Consider the following 23,583-nt stretch of genomic DNA (forward strand, 5'->3'; position numbering starts at 1 on the left):
ACTGGCAAGGACTGGTAGGACAAAATGGCCTGATCCTGTGCGGTACATTCCCTATAGTTCTGTTCGGGATGGCAAGATTCTGCAGCGTGTGATTTAAAGACCCTCTGAATTCCCGGGCAACTTTTTAGACTGGTAAAAGCAATTCAAAAGAATGGACTGTTGTAAGACACAGTAGCAACATAGAGGGTTTTTTTTTTAAAAAAAAACAGGAAGATTTCATTTTATAGCGAAACCACTGGGGGAAAAAAACTGATACAAGAACAGCTTTTGAATGTGGTCTCATTTGTCAAAAGCACTGATGCATGCAGTCAGCACAATCTTAGGTACTGCATTTTAAGAAACAATACCAGATATTATAAATCAATAGTACTAATTTTCCAGCAATTTTTCTGTGCAGTATGAAATTCGGCAAATTTCGATTCTGTCTTTCCACTGCTTTATGGCCCATTGCTCTGAGAGTCAGGAAGAATATGAACAAAAACAGAAAATGCTGGAAAAACTCAGCAGGTCTGGCAGTATCTGTGCAGCGAGAAACAGAGTTAACGTTTCGAGTCCGTATGACTCTTCTTCAGAGCTAAAAGAATATGAAGAACACAGTTGTCAAATCAGCTGACTAGTTAATATACTTTCAACAAACTTTGAAGTGAGCAGCCAGCTAAATATTGTAAACAGTGGATTTCCACACACATCATGCTTATTTAAAATGCAATTTGTATAATTTTACAAATCAGTGCCTCAAGTCGAAATTTATACCTTCTGATATCAGATATTTAGCTGCAACACATTAAAGAAATGCTATGTTGCAGTTAATAGACTACTAACTTTAAGTGCATCTACTCAAGTACAGCCGGGTTACATTTATTACAGACGCAATTTGTCTGGACAAATGGGATAAAAAGGACAATCTGTGACCACCAGGATCAAGTAAATTTGTTTAAACACAGAGTTTATGCAAATCTCCATATAAGGGATAGCCGGTGAAACGGTGAGAAAATAATATCTGCTGTATTGAGATGGCAAGTACCAGAGAGAGTTCGCTAACCGGATATACCAGAGACCCTCTACAACTGCGAAGCATACATTCCAGTAACAGCTTATGCAGTGGTATCTGCAGAAAACCAAGGCCTTTAAATGGCAATTGGCCTGGGCACTCTGTGAAATAAGAAAATACAAAAGTTACTTTACAAAAGGACAGCTCGTACTGCCGGCTGTCTTAAATACACTTTATGGTGTGAAACCAAACCATACAGACTGGAGAAGTTCCCAGTTTGATCACTGGCCTGAACTGAGGTCACCAGTAAAAGACCAACGAAGGGAGTTCTTAGCCCATTATAGTTCATCCATCTAGAAAGGCTCCACTTTCCCTCTTATTGCAGCATTTAGTTTCTTCTTAAATGATTCCATGACAATGGTCCTAAGTTCAGCTTGAATTAGCTTGAACCTGAAACGCCTTTTCCTGTAATTTAGTTTTAAGTAATATTACGGATCTACCTTTTCCATACCATTTACTACTTTGCATACCTTCAACATAACTGCTTAGGTTCCACTTTTCAAGGCTGAGACGTCTAACTGCTATCAGTCTTTGCTCACAACTCGGGCTTTGACAAACAAGTTTGTGACACTTCTATGAATATCTTCCTGGTGTCATGGTGATGAAAATTGATGTGATCTGGCCAGGTCCTTTTTGAAAATGAACTTATTCATATCATAATAGTGATTATGAACTCAATCATGATCAGTGACTCACAAACTTCCTACGTCTTTCCTACTATGTAATACTATCTAACTTCCATTTTTAGCCTTTCTTGGACTTTCACATCAAGGTATTAATTTTACTTAGGCTATTGCTATTTAGGGAAGGAATGCTGCTTGCGCCTTTTCTTGCGAATATTGGCTATTTCAGCCACATTCCTTATTTCCAGTTGTTACTCAGTTGCAATGCCTCCTAATTAGGGAAGGTCCATTGACAACATCTAGAATCACGGCAAAGAGTGGCCACATGGGCAAGATAGTGGATGGCTGCCAGCCACCAACAGAACCAGATCCCAGAAGCTGTCACTGCTTTCAGTAGAGGTGAATAAAAGCTGACTGGAATCATCAATCCAGGCTGATACCAGAAAACGCATTTAATTAAATGCGAAAATAAACCACAATACATCATATTTCAGAATGTTGGTGGTGCAATAAAGTAATGGCATGCATCAAGCTAGAGTTCCTGCAGGCTGTAACGTAAATAACATTGTTAGTTCAGATGAGAAGGAAACTAAAAATTATCAAGAAATTCAGAGATTATTGCAACTGCAGGTTAACAGTAATCATGCTTTAAGAAACTGGTGCAATTTTCAGTGAGGCTGAGGGACCAGGGGCATCTGTGGTTTTTGTGATGATATTTTACAAGCTCCTTCATTTGCTTTAGATTCTCCTTGGTTTACATTCACACACATGAACGTAAACAGCAAACAGCTTATGGAGGAAAGGGACAGAGAATTCAATGTCCAGACATGAAATTCAAGGTAGGTTTCTATTTAAGTAGTCTGTTAAATGGATGCAATTAAATAATTTATGACAGCAATAATTTGAAAAACTAATCTATGTGAGTGAGGATAATCACACCCAATTCTCTTGCAAACATTGCCATTTGCAAAAATGAAAGCAGAAAATGCTGGAAACAGCTGAGGCTGTGGAGAGGAAAAGGCAAGATTAAGATTTCAGGTCAACGACCTTCCATCAGAATATATGTTAACCCCACCATTCTCCCTCCTTAGTTGCTGCCTGGCCTGCTGAATATTCCCAGCGTTTCCTGTTTTTATTTCAGATTTCCAACATTGCTCCTTATCCATGCACCGCCACTGGCAATGTCCCCTCTAAATCTTTTTGTTATGCGTGGCCTGTTCCTTTCAGTGTGTGGTAACTTCAAGATTTTTTGCATGGCCACAGAGAAATGGGGCAGAATTCGCCCCCCCCCCCCACCCCCCGCGTAAAATGGCGTGGTGCCATTTTACATGGGCGGGCCAATTAAGGCCCGCCCAGCGTGACATCTGCAGGGAAGCGCCATGCGCTCCCTGTGCAGGTGGGGGGAATGCCTAAAATCGAGAGTGCGCTCTTTCGCACATGCACTCGAAAGAGCGCACTCATCTCCCTGAGGCTAAGTGCAGCTTCAGGGAGATCGCCTCTACTTTCAAAACTATTAATAGAAAAAAGAAATTCCCTTACATGTCCCCTCATGTGTCACATGAGTATGGACATGTCCATAATTTCCAAAAAAAGCTTTATTAAAAATGTTAAAACCCTACATGAAACCTCATCCCGCCTGTGGATGAGGTTTCATGTTTTTTCTACTTCCCGCCCGGGCTCCTGGCCTGCCCGCCAACCTTAAAGTTGGATGGACAGGTCCACTAATTACTTTAATTGATCTGTCAATGGCCTCAATTGGCCATTGACAAGTCGGCGGGTGCACAGCTGATTTTGTTGCACCCCTGCCTTCCTGAAAATTTAAATGGGACGGGGTGATGTCGGGAGTTCCGCCTAACCTCACTACACGTTATTTTACGCGTCGGTGAGCAGGCCCCACCCCCGCTTGCCGACGGTAAAATCCTACTCATGGTACCTGAGAGGACAACTTGTGAACAGCCCGCATGGTACCCTTTGTTCCTTGTAAATTGCATGCACATGCAGCAACACAAAGGTGAGCACGGATGCATAAGGTCAGAGTCATGATGTTACCAAGTGTTATGACCACAGCCAGTATTAATTGCTGTGCCAACCAAATCCCAGAGGGAAACTTGGCTTACAAGCCACAACCTTTTTGTTGTATTCTGAAGCTGGGAAGACGACGTACCATTCTCAACAGTAAGAGGTCCAATAACACTTTTGTTTTTTTTTTAAATTACAAGTTTTATTAACAAATAAAAGAAAACTTAAGCACACAAGTTTACAGTTACACAATTAAGGTTAGTCTTACAAAACATTCCCCCCAAAAACACTCTACTTGGTCAAACCCACAAGTAACCATTTTCCAGGCCACACTCCCTTATAGATGCTTAAATATGAAATCCAGTAATACTACATAAGGCAAACTGCTGCAGCTTGAATAAAGGTACATGACCTTTATCCTCTTCCACTCTGCGGTGGAATCCACATCAGAATAAAACTGCTTGCTGCAGCCCAAGACTTTTCTGGCTTGACTGGATGGGTGATTCAAACTACATCCTCCTCCAGCCCAGCACTCCAGCTATCTCAACAGCTCAAACAGCCCCAGCTATCTCCAGCCCAACAGCTATCCGCAGTTTACTCTAATATGTCTTTTCCCCCTTTCATCTTCATTCCATTGCCCTCACACACCTTTTTGAAACTCAGCCCTTCCAAATAAAAAATATTTCATGTTTCCATCTTGTCTTTGCTTTCAGGTCAATAAAATATCATATTCCTACTACCTGGTTACCTATGAACGCCTGCAAGATGTACCCCTTTGATATTGAAACAACCTCTCAACTTATCTAAAAAATACAAATGTTAGATCTAATCTATTTACTTGTACCTCAACTTAACACCTCCATCCTTTTCATGTTTCCAAACCCCCAGACAATCTGACTTCTATCAAATTCTTCCCAGCTTAATTAAATCACACACACACAGGCACCCTGACTTCTTTATGGAATAGCACAATATATTCCAAAATATTAAAAAAAAAACATTCATTCTCACACAAGGTACATCATAGATGAGGAAGAGAGGGTGATATGGGATGGATCCTTGCAGGACCTCTGAGGTGACAGTGCAAGAGTGGGAAGAAGACACATTGCTGGAGATGCTCTGGATGGGTAAGAGTAGACACGAGCAATTAAATGCAAAGGCACTCTTCTTAATTGAATGTCACAATAGCATCACATCAGAGATTCATTCCTAAATGAAGTCTTGAGTGGGTATCTTTGAAATTTGATGTTTTCAGATAGTTCAATACGCAAATTTAAAAGCAGGAATTGCAGTAATTTATTCTGTATTCAATTATTTGCATCTTCTTTCAAATATAGAAACAATACTTGTACACACAAGGAAATATATTGCAGGGGAACTTGAGAGGAAAAGTAAGTTAATAAAATTTTATTTGAGCTTGTATAGTAACTTATTACATTAAGATGTCCTACTACACCTCACATACAATTTTGAATCACTGAAAGTAAAGCAGATAAACATGGCAACTGTCTAATGACAACATCATCACACTACTGAGATGAATAACTAATCTGATTGGTATTTTGGTGTTTAAGAAATGTTGCAGATTCAAATACGGTAGTACGTGTGGGACACAGTGGGTTACACTATTTTACATCAGTTAATTCTGTTCATAGATTTGTTTCCCCCAAAACAAAACATTTTATTCAAGGACATGTGTTATACAAGCACTGAAATAAAAAAAGATTCAATCATAGGAAAATTGAAATACGACTACTGAGCATCTTGCAGTTATCAATTGTGCTGCCAAATGACCAAAAAATGATGTCCGTATTGATGGAAAGATCAGAGAGCAGCTGAACATGTTCAGCCTTACTGTCATCCGGACACAGATGAAGTGATCAGTACTGAATAGAGGGTGCTCTTACCAATTGTTCAATGATAAATAAGTGATCAATCAAGCTTTAACAACAACATTAGGTAAACAATTAAAATAAATAGCAAATTATCAGAAGTGTTTTAAAGGCAATTTTTTTTCTATAAGCCGCAATGGTTTAGGCAACTTGTTAGTTCCCTTTATATTCAGTTTTAGGAGTTTCTTAGCTTTGGGACCTGAATGTACCTTCAGCTTTCTCTGAACTTTTGCGAATGCCCATAACAAAGTCATACAAGTTTAAATTAATTTGTTTTGACTGATAAGCAAACATTTTCATGCATCAAGATTAGCCTTGTTGTTAGGAGCATAACATTGTGCGTAATGATCAATAATCACTCAAATCCTTTCACAGCTTTGTCAGTTGGTCCCTTGCGCAAATTTCAAGTTTATTGTTGAAGGGCGCAAAACTCACATTGAAATCTGCCATCCCTGACTCATTAGTCTAATTTGAGAATACGCCATGTCAACACGATCAATCTCCCTTACAATGGTCACCTTGATAGCAGCATTACAAGCTGGGTAAACCTTGGACAAACAGTGTTAGTTATCAACTCCTCCCTCCTGTTCAGCTAATTTTAAATCCAGCCAATTTTGTCTGTAATACTATGGGCCTATATTTTCACGAAAAGGCCTTGCCCTTACTGGCAACACGTATAGCAGTGCTACCCAATGCATTAACCACTAGTCACATGGTAATTAGAAATTTAGATGAGGCTAATTGCACTGATTAGTTAAATAAAAAGAGTCACAGACACAATGTGATCTCAGTAGTCATACTTGCATGGTACAGGCATGTGCACTTTAACTTTTCTAAGTGTTTGTTCATAAAATGGTAAAGCCAAACGAAGAACATAAGTTTTCTTTTAAACTGCTGTGTTTGCTTTAATTCTTTAGTTGCTATTTATCGTTTATCTGTTGGAAGTGTGAAACACAGGCAAAAATACCAGACTTCAGCACCATGGAAACACCAGTAATAATGGATGATGAGGGGAAGCTGTCACCATGGTCAGCTTGAGCAATCGGAACAACCACGCCAGACCAGCAGAAGAAAGCAACTTTAACTAGTCATGAGCAGCTCAATAGTGGATGAACAAACAGGAATTTAGCTAATTAGGAGAACAAGCACATGCAACATTAGAACATTCAAATACCTTTCAGAAAAGACATCAAAATCAGTCAGAAGATCACATATCCTGAGCCCACTCCGAGCTGCTTTTGAAGAGTACACTGGTCCGATTCCCTTCTTTGTGGTGCCCAAGCTGTTAAAAACAAATAATCAATCAATAAATAAGCTAAATTTTATTTGATTAAGCTGTCACTAATTGTGTCCAATAAATATATCTAATTAGGCAGTAAAGTAATGGAAACAAAACTTATTTCTCTGGGTAATCCCATCCACCATTTTAATGTATACTGAAACGGTTGAAATTAAAACAAACAGTAAAAATGGACAGGAGTTAGTCAAAAATAAAATGGGCCATGGTGTGGTTTAATAAATGTAAAAACAATGATTTTAAACACAGTGGGAAACAATTGCATTTTATGTCCTAATTAGTATTAGTCAATAGGTAGTCATCAATAAAAGCTGTTTGGGATTAAGAGTCAACGCTGATTTGTAACAACACCATGAACAGCAGATATTGTCTGGTTAATCTGAAAAGGATCTAAATTTAGCTAAATATAAGAGAAATAGGGCTCATTTTAAACACAAAGCACTATATAATAGCACTTCCAAAGCAACACATCTGGCTTTGTTTCAATTGTCCAAATGTTGATAGATCTACATAATCATAACCAAATAACTACTCACCAGTGAAGGGTGCTACTAGGTATAGAAATAGATTTAAAATGCTCTAATTTAGTATTTTCTTTAAAAAAGGTAAACATGACTAAAAGCACAAAAAATCCAAAAGCTTTTGCATGCCTACACAAATTAATCTTAACATGATAAATTCTTGTCTATGTTGATGCTGGAAACGGCCGAAGTAATTTTCAAGCTACAATCCATCTCAGTTATAGAAAAATAATAGAATGTAATACTTTAAAATGGGAATAAACTTATGTCTGAGCTAATTATTCCCCAACTTCTAACCCCCAAAGACTACATTTGGTCTACTGAATGGCCAGCACGGAAATGACGGATCAAATAGTTCCTTCTGTGCTGTAAGGTTCTAAAATGCTATGATTGTAGATGCATTCTCAGGGAGTCAGTTGTCACTCAACATAGTTTAAGCCTTATCAGCTCAAAAAAAAGGTCAAATTATCACTTAAAGAGTCAAAAAAATCTTCCTGCATTACATAAGTAATTAAGAAATGAATAATACAAGGTTGCATTGCAACAAAACTGCTGATAATGTTTTACACTAATTACTAGGTTTGACCATGACACATAAGAACTGTTATTTCAAAAGTACCAGCATAGGTAAGAAGGGACCAAATGGCTTCTTTTTGTGCTGCAGGATTCAATATCTTAAACAGAAAAAAAAAATCCCTAACATTTAATATGAATGTTACAATTTATCAAATTCCACTTCAGAAAGCTGTTAAAAACATTTCCTTGGAAACATGTAGGAGCCTTACTTTTTTCCTGCTTGTTGTTGCCTCTGTTGTTCCTGAGCGCCATCAGCGGCTTGGTGAAAATCAAATACTAAAAACAAAGATAAAGATTTGATGCTGCTGCACTCATTTAGTTAATTGGTGTAGTACATAAATTATTCCAAGCCTTGCTGTCCTGACTATTGTCAACAACTCGTCAATATTGAACTGGTAGCATCTGTGCTGTGTCCAGCCATAACAATATGGGAGGTTACAACCTTTACTTGCAAGCAACCTTTCAGCACACTGTTACTGCACACACCCCTAAAAAGTTCTAAGAGATGGGAATACTTAATGTTAACTTTCACCAATTTTATTATCATATCTTTTGCATGATTTATGTTTGTGGTGCACATCAACACGGTGCAGTGTTTGGCTGTATCTTTTACAATTATGGCTGGAGTCACCTAATTCACTTCAACCACTCTGTCACTTGCAATTCTGTCAAAATAAACTTGTCTGACTTCTGCAAGATTTTTCAGACAGGCGTACTAATTTTGATCAAAGCATGTCATTTCCTGAATGACTACAACCCTAGCTTGTAACTCTTTCGTGTACAAACACGTTTCCATCTGTTCCTATTCAGATGAAGTTACATTGTTTCATAGTTTGCCATTGTGAGATTTGAACTCTTGATAATCTTTTAAATGAAAATCAAATCAACAAAATTGGGATAAATCAGGCACAGCCCCTAATTCAGGTCAGCTGTAAAACCAAGGACAAAAATTTAAAGGTAAGTTACATTGTTTCATAGTTTGCCATTGTGAGATTTGAACTCTTGATTTTGGGGTTACAAACCCAGTACCATAACCACTTGGCTATTTAGGCCAAGCTTACAACCCTAGCTTGTAACTCTTTCGAGTACAAACACGTTTCCATCTGTTTATACAGATGAAGTTACATTGTTTCATAGTTTGCCATTGTGAGATTTGAACTCTTGATCTTGGGGTTACAAACCCAGTACCATAACCACTTGGCTATTTAGGCCAAGCTTACAACCCTAGCTTGTAACTCTTTCGAGTACAAACACGTTTCCATCTGTTTATACAGATGAAGTTGCATTGTTTCATAGTTTGCCATTGTGAGATTTGAACTCTTGATACTCTTTCGAGTCACATTTCCATCTGTTTCAGATGAAGTTACATTGTTTCATAGTTTGCCATTGTGAGATTTGAACTCTTGATCTTGGGGTTACAAACCCAGTACCATAACCATTTGGCTATTTAGGCCAAGCCTACAACCCTAGCTTGTAACTCTTTCCAGTACAAACCCGTTTCCATCTGTTTCAGATGAAGTTACATAGTTTCATAGTTTGCCATTGTGAGATTTGAACTCTTGATCTTGGGGTTACAAACCCAGTACCATAACCACTTGGCTATTTAGGCCAAGCCTACAACCCTAGCTTGTAACTCTTTCCAGAACAAACCCGTTTCCATCTGTTTCAGATGAAGTTACATAGTTTCATAGTTTGCCATTGTGAGATTTGAACTCTTGATCTTGGAGTTACAAGCCCACTACCATAACCACTTGGCTATTTAGGCCAAGCCATATTCAACCTGTAACCCTTTCGAGTACAAACCCGTTTCCATCTGTTTCAGATGAAGTTACATTGTTTCATAGTTTGCCATTGTGAGATTTGAACTCTTGATCTTGGGGTTACAAACCCAGTACCATAACCACTTGGCTATTTAGGCCAAGCCCTAAGCCTACTGCACCTGGTATTCCCAGGCGGTCTCCCATCCAAGTACTAACCAGGCCCGAGTCTGCTTAGCTTCCGAGATCAGACGAGATCAGGCATTTTCAGACTAGTATGGCCGTAGGCAAATAGGTTTTGTAACTCTTTCGAGTACAAACCAGTTCCCATCTGTTTCAGATGAAGTTACATTGTTTCCCATTGTGAGATTTGAACTCTTGATCTTGGGGTTACAAACCCAGTACCATAACCACTTGGCAATTTAGGCCAAGCCTACAACCCTAGCTTGTAGCCAGGCTTTGTGCAACTACCAGTTAAGTAGGAGTATAACACACCAACCAGAGCATGATAGAAACAGAATTACCTGGAAAAACTCAGCAGGTCTGGCAGCATCGGCGGAGAAGAGTTGACATTTCGAGTCCTCATGACCCTTCGACAGAACTTGAGTGAATCCAAGAAAGGGGTGAAATATAAGCTGGTTTAAGGTGTGTGCAGGAGTCCTCTCCCCGTTCAATGGATCCTTTCACCCACCTCCAATATTCTCCCTCCACCTGGACCCCTCCCTCTGGATTCTTACCTTCTCTTGATCTTTTTATTGAGAACTGTCGGCGTGACATTAGTCGTCTCAATTGCTCTGCTCCTCTCACCCATTCTAATCTCTCTCCCTCTGAACTTACTGCACTCCATTCTCTCAGGTCCAACCCTGACATTGTCATCAAACCCGCTGACAAGGGTGGTGCTGTTGTTGTCTGGCGCACTGACCTCTACCTTGCGGAGGCTGAGCGTCAGCTCGCAGACACTTCCTCCTACCTCTCCCTGGACCATGACCCCACCACTGAACATCAAGCCATTGTTTCCAGGACTGTCACTGACCTCATCTCCTCTGGGGATCTTCCTCCCACAGCTTCCAACCTGATAGTCGCCCAACCTTGGACGGCCCGCTTCTACCTCCTACCCAAAATCCACAAACAGAACTGTCCCGGTAGACTGATCGTCTCAGCTTGCTCCTGCCCCACAGAACTCATTTCTTGTTATCTTGACTCCCTTCTCTCTCCCCTTGTCCAGTCCCTTCCCACCTACATCCGTGATTCCTCTGACACCTTACGTCACATCAACAATTTCCAGTTCCCTGGCTCCAACTGCTTCCTCTTCACCATTGACGTCCAATCCCTCTACACCTCCATCCCCCACCAGGATGGTCTGAGGGCCCTTAGCTTCTTCCTCGAACAGAGGCCCGAACAATCCCCATCCACCACTACTCTCCTCCGTCTGGCTGCACTTGTTCTCACACTGAACAATTTCTCCTTCAACTCCTCTCACTTCCTCCAAATAAAAGGTGTGGCTATGGGTACCCGCATGGGCCTCAGCTATGCCTGTCTCTTTATGGGGTATGTGGAACATTCCTTGTTCCAGTCCTACCCTGGCCCCCTTCCACAACTCTTTCTCCGGTACATCGATGATTACTTCGGTGCTGCTTCATGCTCTCGTCGGGACTTGGAAAAATTTATTAATTTGGCTTCCAATCTCCACCCCTCCATCATGTTCACGTGGTCCATCTCTGGCACTTCCCTTCCCTTCCTTGACCTCTCTGTCTCAATCTCTGGTGATAGACCGTCCACCAATATCCATTCCAAACCTACTGACTCCCACAGCTACCTCGACTACAGCTCCTCACACCCTGCTTCCTGTAAGGACTCCATCCCATTCTCTCAGTTCCTTCGCCTCCGTTCCGATGATGCTACCTTCAAAAACAGTTCCTCTGACATGTCCTCCTTCTTCCTTAACCGAGGTTTTCCACCCACGGTCATTGACAGGGCCCTCAACCGTGTCCGGCCCATTTCCCGCGCATCCGCCCTCACGCCTTCTCCTCCCTCCCAGAAACATGATAGGGTCCCCCTTGTCCTCACTTATCACCCCACCAGCCTCCGCATTCAAAGGATCATCCTCCGCCATTTCCGCCAACTCCAGCATGATGCCACCACCAAACACATCTTCCCTTCACCCCCCTATCGGCATTCCGTAGGGATCGTTCCCTCCGGGACACCCTGGTCCACTCCTCCATCACCCCCTACTCCTCAACCCCCTCCTATGGCACCACCCAAGGCCCACGCAAAAGATATAACACCTGCCCCTTCACTTCCTCTCTCCTCACCGTCCAAGGGCCCAAACACTCCTTTCAAGTGAAGCAGCATTTCACTTGCATTTCCCCCAACTTAGTCTACTGCATTTGTTACTCCCAATGTGGTCTCCTCTAGATTGGAGAGACCAAACGTAAACTGGGCGACCGCTTTGCAGAACACCTGCGGTTGTCCGCAAGAATGACCCAAACCTCCCTGTCGCTTGCCATTTCAACACTCCACCCTGCTCTCTTGCCCACATGTCTGTCCTTGGCTTGCTGCATTTTTCCAGTGAAGCCCAACGCAAACTGGAGGAACAACACCTCATCTTCCGACTAGGCACTTTACAGCCTTCCGGACTGAATATTGAATTCAACAACTTTAGGTCTTGAGCTCCCTCCTCCATCCCCACCCCCTTTCTGTTTCTTCCCCCTTCCTTTTGTTTTTCCAATAAATTATATAGATTTTTCTTTTCCCACCTATTTCCATTATTTTTAAATATTTTTAAATATTTTATGCTCCCCCCACCCCCACTAGAGCTATACCTTGAATGCCCTACCATCCATTCTTAATTAGCACATCTGTTTAGATAATATCACCAACTTTAACACCTATGTTAAACCAGCTTATATTTCACCCCTTTCTTGGATTCACTCAAGTTCTGTCGAAGGGTCATGAGGACTCGAAACGTCAACTCTTTTCTTCTCCGCCGATGCTGCCAGACCTGCTGAGTTTTTCCAGGTAATTCTGTTTTTGTTTTGGATTTCCAGCATCCGCAGATTTTTTGTTTTTAAACCAGAGCATGATGTCTATTTAAAATGTAATGGAATAAAATACATTGATAATGCAACTGATGAACTTTATATAAAGTAAATAACATTGTACTTTCTATTAGAATTCTAGATGACTTCAGCCCCACAATGTGCCTGAACTTTTCAAACTATTTTGCTGCCAGTTCTGATGAAAGGTCACAGGCTTGAAACGTTAACTCTATCTCTCTCACTCCACATTGCTGCTAGACTTGCTGAGGTATTTCTAGCATTTTCTGTTCTTATTTCAGATTTCCAGTATCCACAGTATTTTGCTTTTGCTGAACCATTTACAGTTTGTGTCCTGTCCCAATTAGGACTGGGCCGAAGCTGTTGTAATCCTTTTCACAACTGGACCTTTGCAGTACAAGGGGGAAACTATTTTCATCATCAGCCTGGGCTGGATTCAAATGCAGGGGCTACTGTAGAGCATCCAGTCAATTCTCCAACTACAGCCTTTAATTAGCTGGAGGCTATAAAAACAGATCTAGCAAAGTGATAAGTTGTGGATCTTTTTGCAAGGAAAGAAAAACAATATTGAGGGAAGGGCGAATGGACTACAAGAAATGCCACTATGGTTGGGAATGAAGAGCCCCCATCGGACACAAAAATGGTCGTCCGTGTATGATCATTACCTGTGCCTAAAGAACAAATGACATTTTATTTAAATGGACAGCAAGGTAACATAGGCTGCATACAAAACAAGAGGAGTGATGTTTTTGTAAGTGGCTATTTTAATAGCCATGAATCAACTTACCAATATGAGCTCTGTCTGAAATGATCAGTCTATCCTCCCAACCTAAAAGACCTGTAGATGAAAAGAAAGTTCTTATATTTCATAAAAATGGCACAAAGAAGAAAAACCAGTATTGATATGGAACCTTATTGAAAGTGCTTCACGTGACAAATTACTTTTGGATGTAGTGACTTTTGGTCAAACTTGGCAACTACCCCAATTCAATGAAGTCCAATGAGATTCTGGGTGACAGTGAAATATTGAAGAAGGCATAGAGAACTTGTTGCTTTTCTTTGAAGGAATCTTTAACATCCATCTCAACAGCCAAGTGATAGCTGGTGTTTAAAGAAAATTAATCTGAAGGACAGCATTTCCTCAGTACTACACTACAATGTGTTCTCACATCCTACACTGGGGTTCGAGTCTGCAACTTTATGACCTAAATGTGAGATTGCTATCAACTGAGCCAATTTGAGATTGAACCATCTTTGGTTCTGGTTTATCATAGAACTTTTACAGCATAGGAGTTCCATTCAACCCATTGTGTTTAATCTGGTTTGACGGCAGCATCCTGTTAGTTGCAAATACCACTTGTGTTACTACTGCATAGTAACAAGGTAAAACAGCTTCATCTGTTGCTCAAATTTTGCTTCTGTCTTGGCTGCCATCAAGCCAAAAAGACATTCTGCCTATCAGCAGTAATATGCTATATCAATTTCAGCGCCAGAGTAATGCCAGGTATGTACGCCGTACGTACCAAAGGCTACCGGATCATTTCAAACAGCATGTCCCAGCAAGGGGCTAGGAACAAACACTACCCAACCAGCCCATTCTTGCAAAATTCAAAACAGTGTCCAACATTAGATGTGATTCTGTGATTGGACAACATTGCTAAATAATCCTCAGTGTGCTAAGAATTACGCTGATAACCAATTCAAGACTGTCAGTCTGGCTCACTTGCGTGACTTGAAGCTACATATATTTATACACAGGGCCCTGTTCCTTGCAGACAGAAAGAACATGTACACACGTTGTGCCTGTTTCAGCTTAAACAAAACAAATGACAGCCATTTGTTGACTCATTCCTCAGGGCAATGCCTTGACCAATCAGGGTCAAGCTGCCTGGTTTAAGTTTCAAACAATAGTTAGCAGTTAACTATCAATTGCCATCACTGGTGTGTTCTCCATGGCAACACCTCTACCAATTAGAGTCCATCTGCCTACCAATCAGCATCTTCTCATATAGTATAAATTGTAGTTTTCCCCTTAAATTGGTATTTTTGCGAAGTGTCCTGATGCGTGCAAGACGAAAAGCTTTGACAAGTCTCTTTTTTCAGCAATATATATATAGCCCCTAGTTACCAATTCAACGAGCAGTGGAAATAGTCTTTATTGATTTATCTCATCAACATAATCTGAAACAATTCTCTTAACCTTTGATTGAAAGGAGCCTTGAAAAGAAATGAAAACATCTCTTCTGTGCTATTCCCACAGTCGTGGTGTCCTTCAAAGCAAGGGATAAGAGCTGGGAAATGAAACTTTCCTTCCCCATCTCATTATTTGCACCATTATGCACTCCTAGATATGGTAAATTAGAGTATGGGAGGAAGCTAGCTAGGAATGTGAAAAAAGATAGCAAGAGTTTCTACAGGTATTTAAACAAGGAAAAAGTAGGTAAAGTGAGTGTTGGTCCTTTGGAGAGTGACAGTGGGGAGTTAATAGTAGATAATAAGAAAATGGCAGATGGAATGAACAAAATATTTTGTTTCTGTCTTCACTATAGAGGATGCAAAAAACATTCCAGTAATAGCTGTAAATGGACAGGTGGAGGGGAGAGAGGAACTTGGTGAAGTGGTATTGAGCAAATTGATGAAGCTCTGGGCTAACAAGTCTCTGGGTCCAAACAGACTTCAGCCTAGGGTCTTAAAAGGGGTGGCTAATGAGATAGTAGATGTGTTGGTGTTAATTTTCCAAAATTTCCTAGATTCTGGAAAGCTTCCAAGAGACTGGAAAGTAGCAAGTATAACCCCTCTATTCAAGAGGGGATAGAGGCAGAAACCAGGAAACTATGGGCCAGTTAGCATGACATCTGTCATGGGAAAAATGTTAGAGTCGATCATTAAAGAGGGTATAGCTGGGCACTTGGAAAAGCTCAAGGTAATCAGGAAGAGTCAGCAAGGTTTTATGAAAGGTGTAAGAAATTGGGGTCTTTAATAAGTGGGTATCTTCTGCATTTTATGGGATTTTCTAAGAAACATTGATTGCCTCTCTTTCTAACCATTTTGACCTCTGAACAGTCCTCAGAAACAGCGAGGTCATTTAGTTCAGGTTGCCTTTTTCAGATTCCAGAGTTGTTAAATGGCATCCTGTGCACCCCCTTATCTCCCAAGGGTTTAGAAAGGACCAAGATATGACCCTCAGAAAGATGCAAACCTAAAAACTGAACTCGAGCAGGGTGAGGCACAGGGGTGTGATAACCATTCTGACATTATGAGTACCTATCTTGTATCCATTGGACAGAATAATTAGATGATTGAGGGCTGGTAGCTTACCCACTGTCAAAAAGGGTATCTAGATTGGTGTCATACTCGTGGTAGTAGGCTAAGATGGTGAGTGGCACTGCTCATTGGGCATCTGCCTTCTTTAGATGGAACATGGACCAGGGGAGGAGGAGGAAGATTGAGAGATCAAGAGAAGAGTTTCCTAACACTTTGCCTAGAGAGCGGAATGCCGTTATCACAAGCTGTTACGGGTCATAAACTTTTTTTTCCTGTCTAATTAGTTAATATATTATGTCTAAACTGTTGTTTCTTAATAAACTCGATAAACTAGCTTAAAATTACATACAAATAGTTGACTGCCTAATCAGGTACGTGGTCCCGAACCCAGAAATCTTACATGTTTAACCAATTTATTAGAGTTCTTTGAAGGAGTAACATGTGCAGTGATAGGGAGGGAGCCTGTAGATGTACTGTACTTGGGATTTCCAGAAAGCATTTGATAAGGTGTCACATCAAAGGTTATTGCGGAAAATAAAAGCTCAGTGTAGGGGGTAACATATTAGCATGGATAAAAGATTGGCTGGCTGGCAGAAAGCAGAGAGTATGCATAATTGGCAGGATGTGACGAGTGCAGTCCCACAGGGGTCCCTGCTGGGGCCTCAACTTTTTATAATTTACATCAATGACTTAAGGAGTTTGCAGATGGATATAGATAAGTTGAGTGAGTAGGCAAAAATCTGGCAGATGGGAGTATAATGTGGGAAAATGTGAAGTTGTTCACTTTGGCAGGAAGAATAAAAAAGCAGAGTATTACTTAAATGGAGAATGATTGCAGAATTCCAAGGTGCAGACGGATCAAGATGATCTCATGCATGAATCACAAAAAGTATGCAGGCACAACACGTAATCAAGAAGGCAAATGGAATGCTATGCTTTATTATGAGAGGAAATGAACATAAAAGTAAGGAAAACAAAAACAGAATTACCTGGAAAAACTCAGCAGGTCTGGCAGCATCGGCGGAGAAGAAAAGAGTTGATGTTTCGAGTCCTCATGACTATGCTTCAGTTATACAGGGCATTGGTGATACCACATCTCGAATACTGTGTGCAGTTTTGGTCTCCTTATTTAAGAAAGGATGTAGATGCATTGGAGGCAGTTCAAAAGAGGTTTACTAGATTGATACTTGGAATGAGCAGGTTTGTCTTATGGATAGGTTGGACAGACTGGGCTTGTTTCCACTAGAGTTTAGAAGAGTGATGGGTGACTTGATTGAAGTATGTAAGATCCTGAATGGTCTTGACAAGGTGGATGTGGAAAGGATGTTTCCTCTTGTGGGTGAATCCAGAACTAGGGGACACTGTTTTAAAATTAGGGGTCGTCCTTTTAGGACAAAGATGAGAAGTTTTTTCTCTCAGAGGGTTGTGCAACTTTGGAACCCTGCCTCAGAAGGCAGTGGAAGAATATTTTTAAGGCAGAGGTAAATAGATTCTTGTTAGGCAAGGGGATCAAACGTTATGAGGGGTAGATGGGAATGTGGAACTCAAAAAAAAACAGATCAGCCATGATCTTATTGAATGGCGTAGCAGGCTCAAGGGCCCAAGTGGCCTACTTCTCCTCCTATTTCGTATGTTTGTAAAGGCTAGATGCAAAGTCAAGGTTCCCTCAAATGCTACTGCATTCTATAGCCTTAACCGCAAGAGGAGTGGACCACACGCTTATTTTCATATAATTGTGACTGACTCTGAGTGTCAAACATTGTACCATTAATTCTTTGGAATGCCATGCAATAAAAAAAAGGTTAAAAAGGCCCAAACTCATTTTATTTAGCTGTGATACATGAAAGAGATTGTAGAATACCAGTTCTTTCTGTTAAACATGTAACTTAGCTTGCATCAGATGGGAAGAGAGAAGAGAAATAGTCATTTGTGAAAAAACGCACAGAAAATATTCACTAGCCTAAAGTAATGTCCATGTACAAGTTAATTTCTTGCAGAAACTGGCACTTTTCCATAGATGATGAACTGACCAATAAATTTATTGTACAAAAGATTCTCCCAAAGTTGTATTTGCTGAAGTAACACCGCTTTGAAGCAGCTTTTGAAGGAAAAGCAGGGGGACGGGGGTGCCTGGTAACAAAGAAATGAGGTCAGGGACAGCTTTCCAAAGCATGAGGCAAAGATGTTGGCTGAAGCTGGAATAAAGACGATGCCAAAGTCGACAAAGTTAAAGAGCAGAGGGAAAATGCAGGAACATATGGCTACAGAAGTAGTGAGGTGCTGGACTGTGGAGGAACTTCAGAGGAGTACAGAGATGTTGAAATTTATGTATTGGGATATATGGAGTTGATAAAGATTGGAGAGCAGAACAGGATGTCGTTGCAGGATTTGGAAAAAATTGAAGATGATTACAGGAAGAATTTGCGAGGTCATCAAGGAAAGTGCTTGGAGCCATCATGTGTTTCAGTGGCAGAGAAGTGAGGTGGGCAATTGTGATGGTGCTTAGAATATGGGCTATGATGCTTGGCTAAGGGTCACGCAGGACACTGAGATTTTCTAACATTATACTCTGTTTAAGCAAGTTGCCTGGAGTAGCCTGGAGTCAAGGGTTAAGGTGCACAGCAGGAGCTAAACAAGATCAGTAGGATTCACTGTATTACAATCACAAGTAACAACTCTTGGTCATTTTCTATTCCCCTACATAGACACACTGGGGTTAAATGTAATACGCTATGCTGTTTCTCTGGTTAGGATCAGTTAAACTCAACAAGGACCAGGGATTGAATCTGGTACCCATCAGGTAAAAATGGATCATATCACACCACCTAATCAACCTATACAATGAAATAGTTAAACAAACAGTTACAACTCTCATCTCTTATGGACATCATGGTCAGTAAAGCTTTAGTTTTAGTCCCCTTTTTGTGCGTATGGCTTCTTCCCACTTGATACAAATTATGTTTGCACAACTCTGCATACAAATTGTCTGGAAAGCTGTATATAAAACCTAGTTTTAAAAGTCAAGCTAAAAACACTAAACAGTAATTTGACAAACTGCTACACCACTTGTCTGCTTATCAACACCATAATTAGGGAGGGACAGAATTCAGTTGACTCTGAAGGAAATGATAGACACTACTTAATGAGTTCCACTCTCAGCTGCTCAAGAAGTCTTCATCTATGAAGAAATATTATATAACACTTTTAACATAGAAAAACGTTCACAGGAGAATAATTAGGGCAAAAATTGACAACAAAGGAGGAGATATTAGGATGGGGTGACTATTGACAAGCTCATGTTTATGGAGAGTGGAAGACGGGAGGCTGGCCAGAAGAACTTTAGAATACTCGAAACAAAAACAAAAAATGCTGGAAAAACTCAGCAGGTCTGACAGCATCTGTGGAGAGAAAGTCAGAGTTAACGTTTTGAGTCAGTATGACTTTTCTTCAGGATACACGAGTCTAGAGGCAACAAAAACACAGATGAAGGTTTTGGCAGCTGATGGGTGGAGGCAGGCAATATTATGGAGGTGGAAGTAAGTGGTTTTTGTGATTGACAAGGAATGGGGCTGGAAGCTCAGATTGAGGTCAATTGGGACAGCAGCAATGGCCATGGAGAGTTATGGAGTCTGTAGTGAGGGAATTGAGTTTGTGGCAGAGGTCAAAGACAACGGCTTTTGTCTTCCCAGTGTTTAATTGAAGGAAATTACAGCATATTTGGGGCTGGACTTCAGACAAGCAGTCTGACAACACATAGGGTTAAAATAAGCGGGGTGCAGTTAAAGCTGGGTATTGTCAATGTGCAAGTGGAAATGTTATGGGAACACCATCATCAAGTGCTCCAAACCACACAACCTCTTACTTTGGGGAAGGGGGTGGGGGGTCTTTCACTGTTCCTTCAGTGTTTTTTGGGTCAATATCCTAGAATTCCCTACTAAACACCACTATGGGGGCACAACTACCATAGTGACTGGAGCAGTTCAAGGAGAAAGCCCATCACTACCTTCTCAGGGAAAAATATGGGATCCTGGGCTTTATTCATAGAATACAAAAGCATGGAGGTTATGTTAAACCTTAATACAAAAGCATTGAGGTTATGTTAAACCTTATGAAACACTGGTTAGCCCTCCGCTGGAGTATGGCATTTTAATCTGGGCACCACATGTAAAAGCCTTACTGAGGGAGCAAAGGAGATTTACTAGAATGGTTCTACAGATGAGGGACTCCAGTTATGTGGGGAGACTGGAGGAGTTGGCATGGTTCTCGTCAAAATAAAGAAAGTTGAGTTTTGATAGAGGTGTTCAAAATCATGATGCAGTCAAATAGGAAAAAGTGTTTCCATCAGGGGCACAGATTTGAGGTGTTAACAAAGGAGCTGGAGGAATAATTAAAAAAAAACACAGGAGGTTGTTATGATCCAATGCCCAAAAAGGTGGAAGCAGATTCAATAGTAACTTTGAACAACAAATTGAATAAAAACTTGAAGGGGAAAAAATATTACAGGGCTGTGGGGAAAGAGCAATGGAATGGAACTAAATAGACAGGCTGTATCAAAGAGACAGCACAAGCATTATAGACTGAATAGCCTCCTTCTATGTTGTGTCACTCATGTTTCTATGATATAAAATTCAGTCCATTACGCTGCTCACTTCAATTTGCACGTGCAGCATAAAGTGCTGCAAGCACAGAAAATGTAGGGAATTCTAACAAATTTCTACAGCACACTCCATTTCTTAGGTGATAAGTGGATTGCTTAGTACAGAACTAAAGACGACCCCAGATTCCTCTGTCAGTCTTTCAACTCTGTCTACGCTGTTAGCAAATCTGACCTTGAGGCAGCTATAAATGTAGTGGCCCTGCCAAGACTCTAGCAATGGTCCAATTAGACGATACCTGGGACATAAGGACATAGCTACGATGACAGACTGGGTAAATCTGGCTGCAAGTAAGGAGGTTAAGTGGTTGGCTCTTTTATGGTGATTAAAATAATGAAGGGAATTGACAGGAGTGCCTCTTCACTCTAGAAGGGAGACACTGAATAAGGGTATTTTTTTGGTTTGGCATTTCTCCCAGTTTAAGGCAAAATGACAGATCCCACAATTAGACCAAGTTTCCCATGGTTTGAAACATGGCCTTTGTACATGCCATGTGTGGAGCAATGTGCCCAGAATTAACAATCACCTCTTAACTACTATATATAGCATACTGAAGATTACTTGGGAAACTGACCCTGTTCCCTGCGTTCTTCACAGCAATGAGCAAATTGAGTTAATTTATAAACAAGTTGAATAATGCATAAAGAACTAAGGCAGAGCAAGAAACCAGAAGACAAAGTCAATAAAAATAGAATTAGATCAGAGGCGCTTTCAAGTAAGATTTCTTTTAAAAACACAGTCTAATAATAAGCAACAGGACGTGATGTGACAATCCTTCAAATAACTTCACACATGATGCTGAACATAAATAATGCAAATTCTCAGTTTAACTCTCATCAGAATCAGGGACATGAATAAACAAAGAGAATTATTTTATGCTACAGGCAGTTCTTTGAACTCACAATGTATGAAGTTGGCCATTAACATCCAGAAATTGCTGTCTCACTGCAATTTTTTCCTTTAACAGTTAGCAACGGGAAACGTTAAATTACTTTTACCCCATGGTCTTTTAATCCACATGCAAACATTTTAAATAATCTGTTTTATTTTTATATGGAATTAAACCACTTCAGTCTGATTAGGATGAGTTGATGTTAACATTTAAAATGCTGTTCAATGGACCAATATTGTAGCTTTCACCAGATACCCTATTCTGAACTCCTCGTTGAATTTTGGCATGGAAAGATAACCTCCATCTTAACTCTAGCTATTTTGAAACTATCTGACTTGAGTGCAAATTATCCACTTTTGCCAGCATCAGCACATTTTCTTTCTTGTCACAATAGTCTTAAATTCTGTGCCATAATGACTCAATAAGAGCAGACATAAAAAATAAATTTGACCTAAGATGGTGAAGAATAAATCCAGAAATAATTACTTCATACATGGAAATCATGGTACCAGGAAGCCACCGATGCAGAATTAACTGGTTAACTGAAAGGGAGATTGGTGCTGTTCTTACTTGGGAAATAAGGGCCAGGGAACTGGGATTAACACAGCTGCCAAGGTGAACAAATTGGAAGGGCACATTTGACAAGCTGCACTGTCTACCTAAGAAGATGCCTGCAGCTGAAGAGAGCAGAAAAAGAAAAGGAAAAATAGAAAATAACTTCCAATTTCAAAAGTTGAGCTTTCTGCAGGAATATAGAGAGCTGCTGCTTATTAAAAGAACAGCAACTGCAAACATGAAATCAGAGGCAGAAAGGACTCCTGCTGCCATTTTTGCACTGGAAGTAATCACGCACTGCTGTTCTCCCATTACCAGTCATACTAATATACTTGGACTCCCAGATCAGCCTCAAATCTGCTGTACTAACCATTTCCCTTCTTCGCATTCTTTGCAGCTTCTTCGAAGAGACCCGGTAGATGAACGACCACTCCATTACCTACAGAACACGAATAGTTAGCTAATGAAAAAAATAACAGCACCTCTTAAAAAAAATACACGACACAGGATGCAGACAAAATGAAAAGGAAAAGAGAAGATGGACTTGGTGTGAATAATGCTGTTGAATGGTAAATTCATGTTCAAATCCCAGTCTCCAATGGCAATGACAATTGGATTTCCCTTGAGGATGACTTTTATTAATTCTGGCCAAGTTATTGGAGAGGCAGGAAAAGTTTGTCGCAAACAGGAAGGGCAGTAACTATAATTTCTTGGAATAACCTACTAGCCCAATTTCTCAATTTGGCTTTACAAAAAGCAATCAGCGGCACAAAGATAAAAATATAATACAATTAAATTTGTTGCATTTTCTTTTTCAAGACTTTGATTCTATTTGTCCATTATCATTTGTGGAACTGTCCCATTACTGTAAAACAACAAAGCGTCTGGAGCTCAAAGTTGAATTCTCAAGCATCAGCCAGCACCTTAAACTGGAACGTTTCTTCACTACTGAGCTACCAATAGTAGTAGCTTGTCCAACCCGTGTTTTGGTGTGGCTTTTAAATATTGGATAATTACAGTAATTAAATATAAACACACACAACACACACAAGAAATTATGCAAAAAGCACTTTCCCATGACTCACTGGGGATAATGCGCTGTAATATCAAGCCCCAACGTTCCCCGAGCTGCGACAAATGTGAAAAGTTTGACCAAACCACCAGGTTGCCCCAATTCTACCTAACTGTTGAATTTAGGTTAACAGAATACGAGCACCAAGTTTATAAACTTAATAAGTAAATAACTGTTTATTCAACAAATAGTCTTTAACTGGTGGAAAAAAAGAAATATGAACTGCTAACTTCTACCTCAATAACTTAAACCCTACCCTTTCTTAAACCCCTATACATGCCCCACCCCCACCCTACATGGATTTTAAGAGTGAGATAAAACAGTTCAACAGCACCAATCCGGAATACAGGGTT

General features: G+C 40.4%; 1 protein-coding gene and 1 non-coding gene across 4 annotated transcripts in view; both read right to left on the reverse strand.

The window, feature by feature from the left end:
* adss2 (adenylosuccinate synthase 2) overlaps positions 1-23,583 on the reverse strand; it is a 95,513-nt gene that overhangs the window by 22,670 nt on the left and 49,260 nt on the right. For all 3 annotated transcript variants that reach the window (XM_041181211.1, XM_041181224.1, XM_041181218.1), the window contains exons 3-6: positions 22,529-22,597; positions 13,580-13,630; positions 8,189-8,255; positions 6,760-6,867 (exon numbers count right to left, since the gene is read on the reverse strand). In XM_041181211.1, the coding sequence (XP_041037145.1) occupies positions 6,760-6,867; positions 8,189-8,255; positions 13,580-13,630; positions 22,529-22,597 (295 nt within the window). The remainder of the gene's footprint in view (positions 1-6,759; positions 6,868-8,188; positions 8,256-13,579; positions 13,631-22,528; positions 22,598-23,583) is intronic.
* LOC121275576 lies at positions 9,907-10,025 on the reverse strand. Its single transcript, XR_005942520.1, has one exon. It is a non-coding gene; the product is annotated as a 5S ribosomal RNA (ribosomal RNA).

This window comes from Carcharodon carcharias, chromosome 2 (genome assembly GCF_017639515.1).
Source record: "Carcharodon carcharias isolate sCarCar2 chromosome 2, sCarCar2.pri, whole genome shotgun sequence".
NCBI classification, from domain to species: Eukaryota; Metazoa; Chordata; class Chondrichthyes; order Lamniformes; family Lamnidae; genus Carcharodon; species Carcharodon carcharias.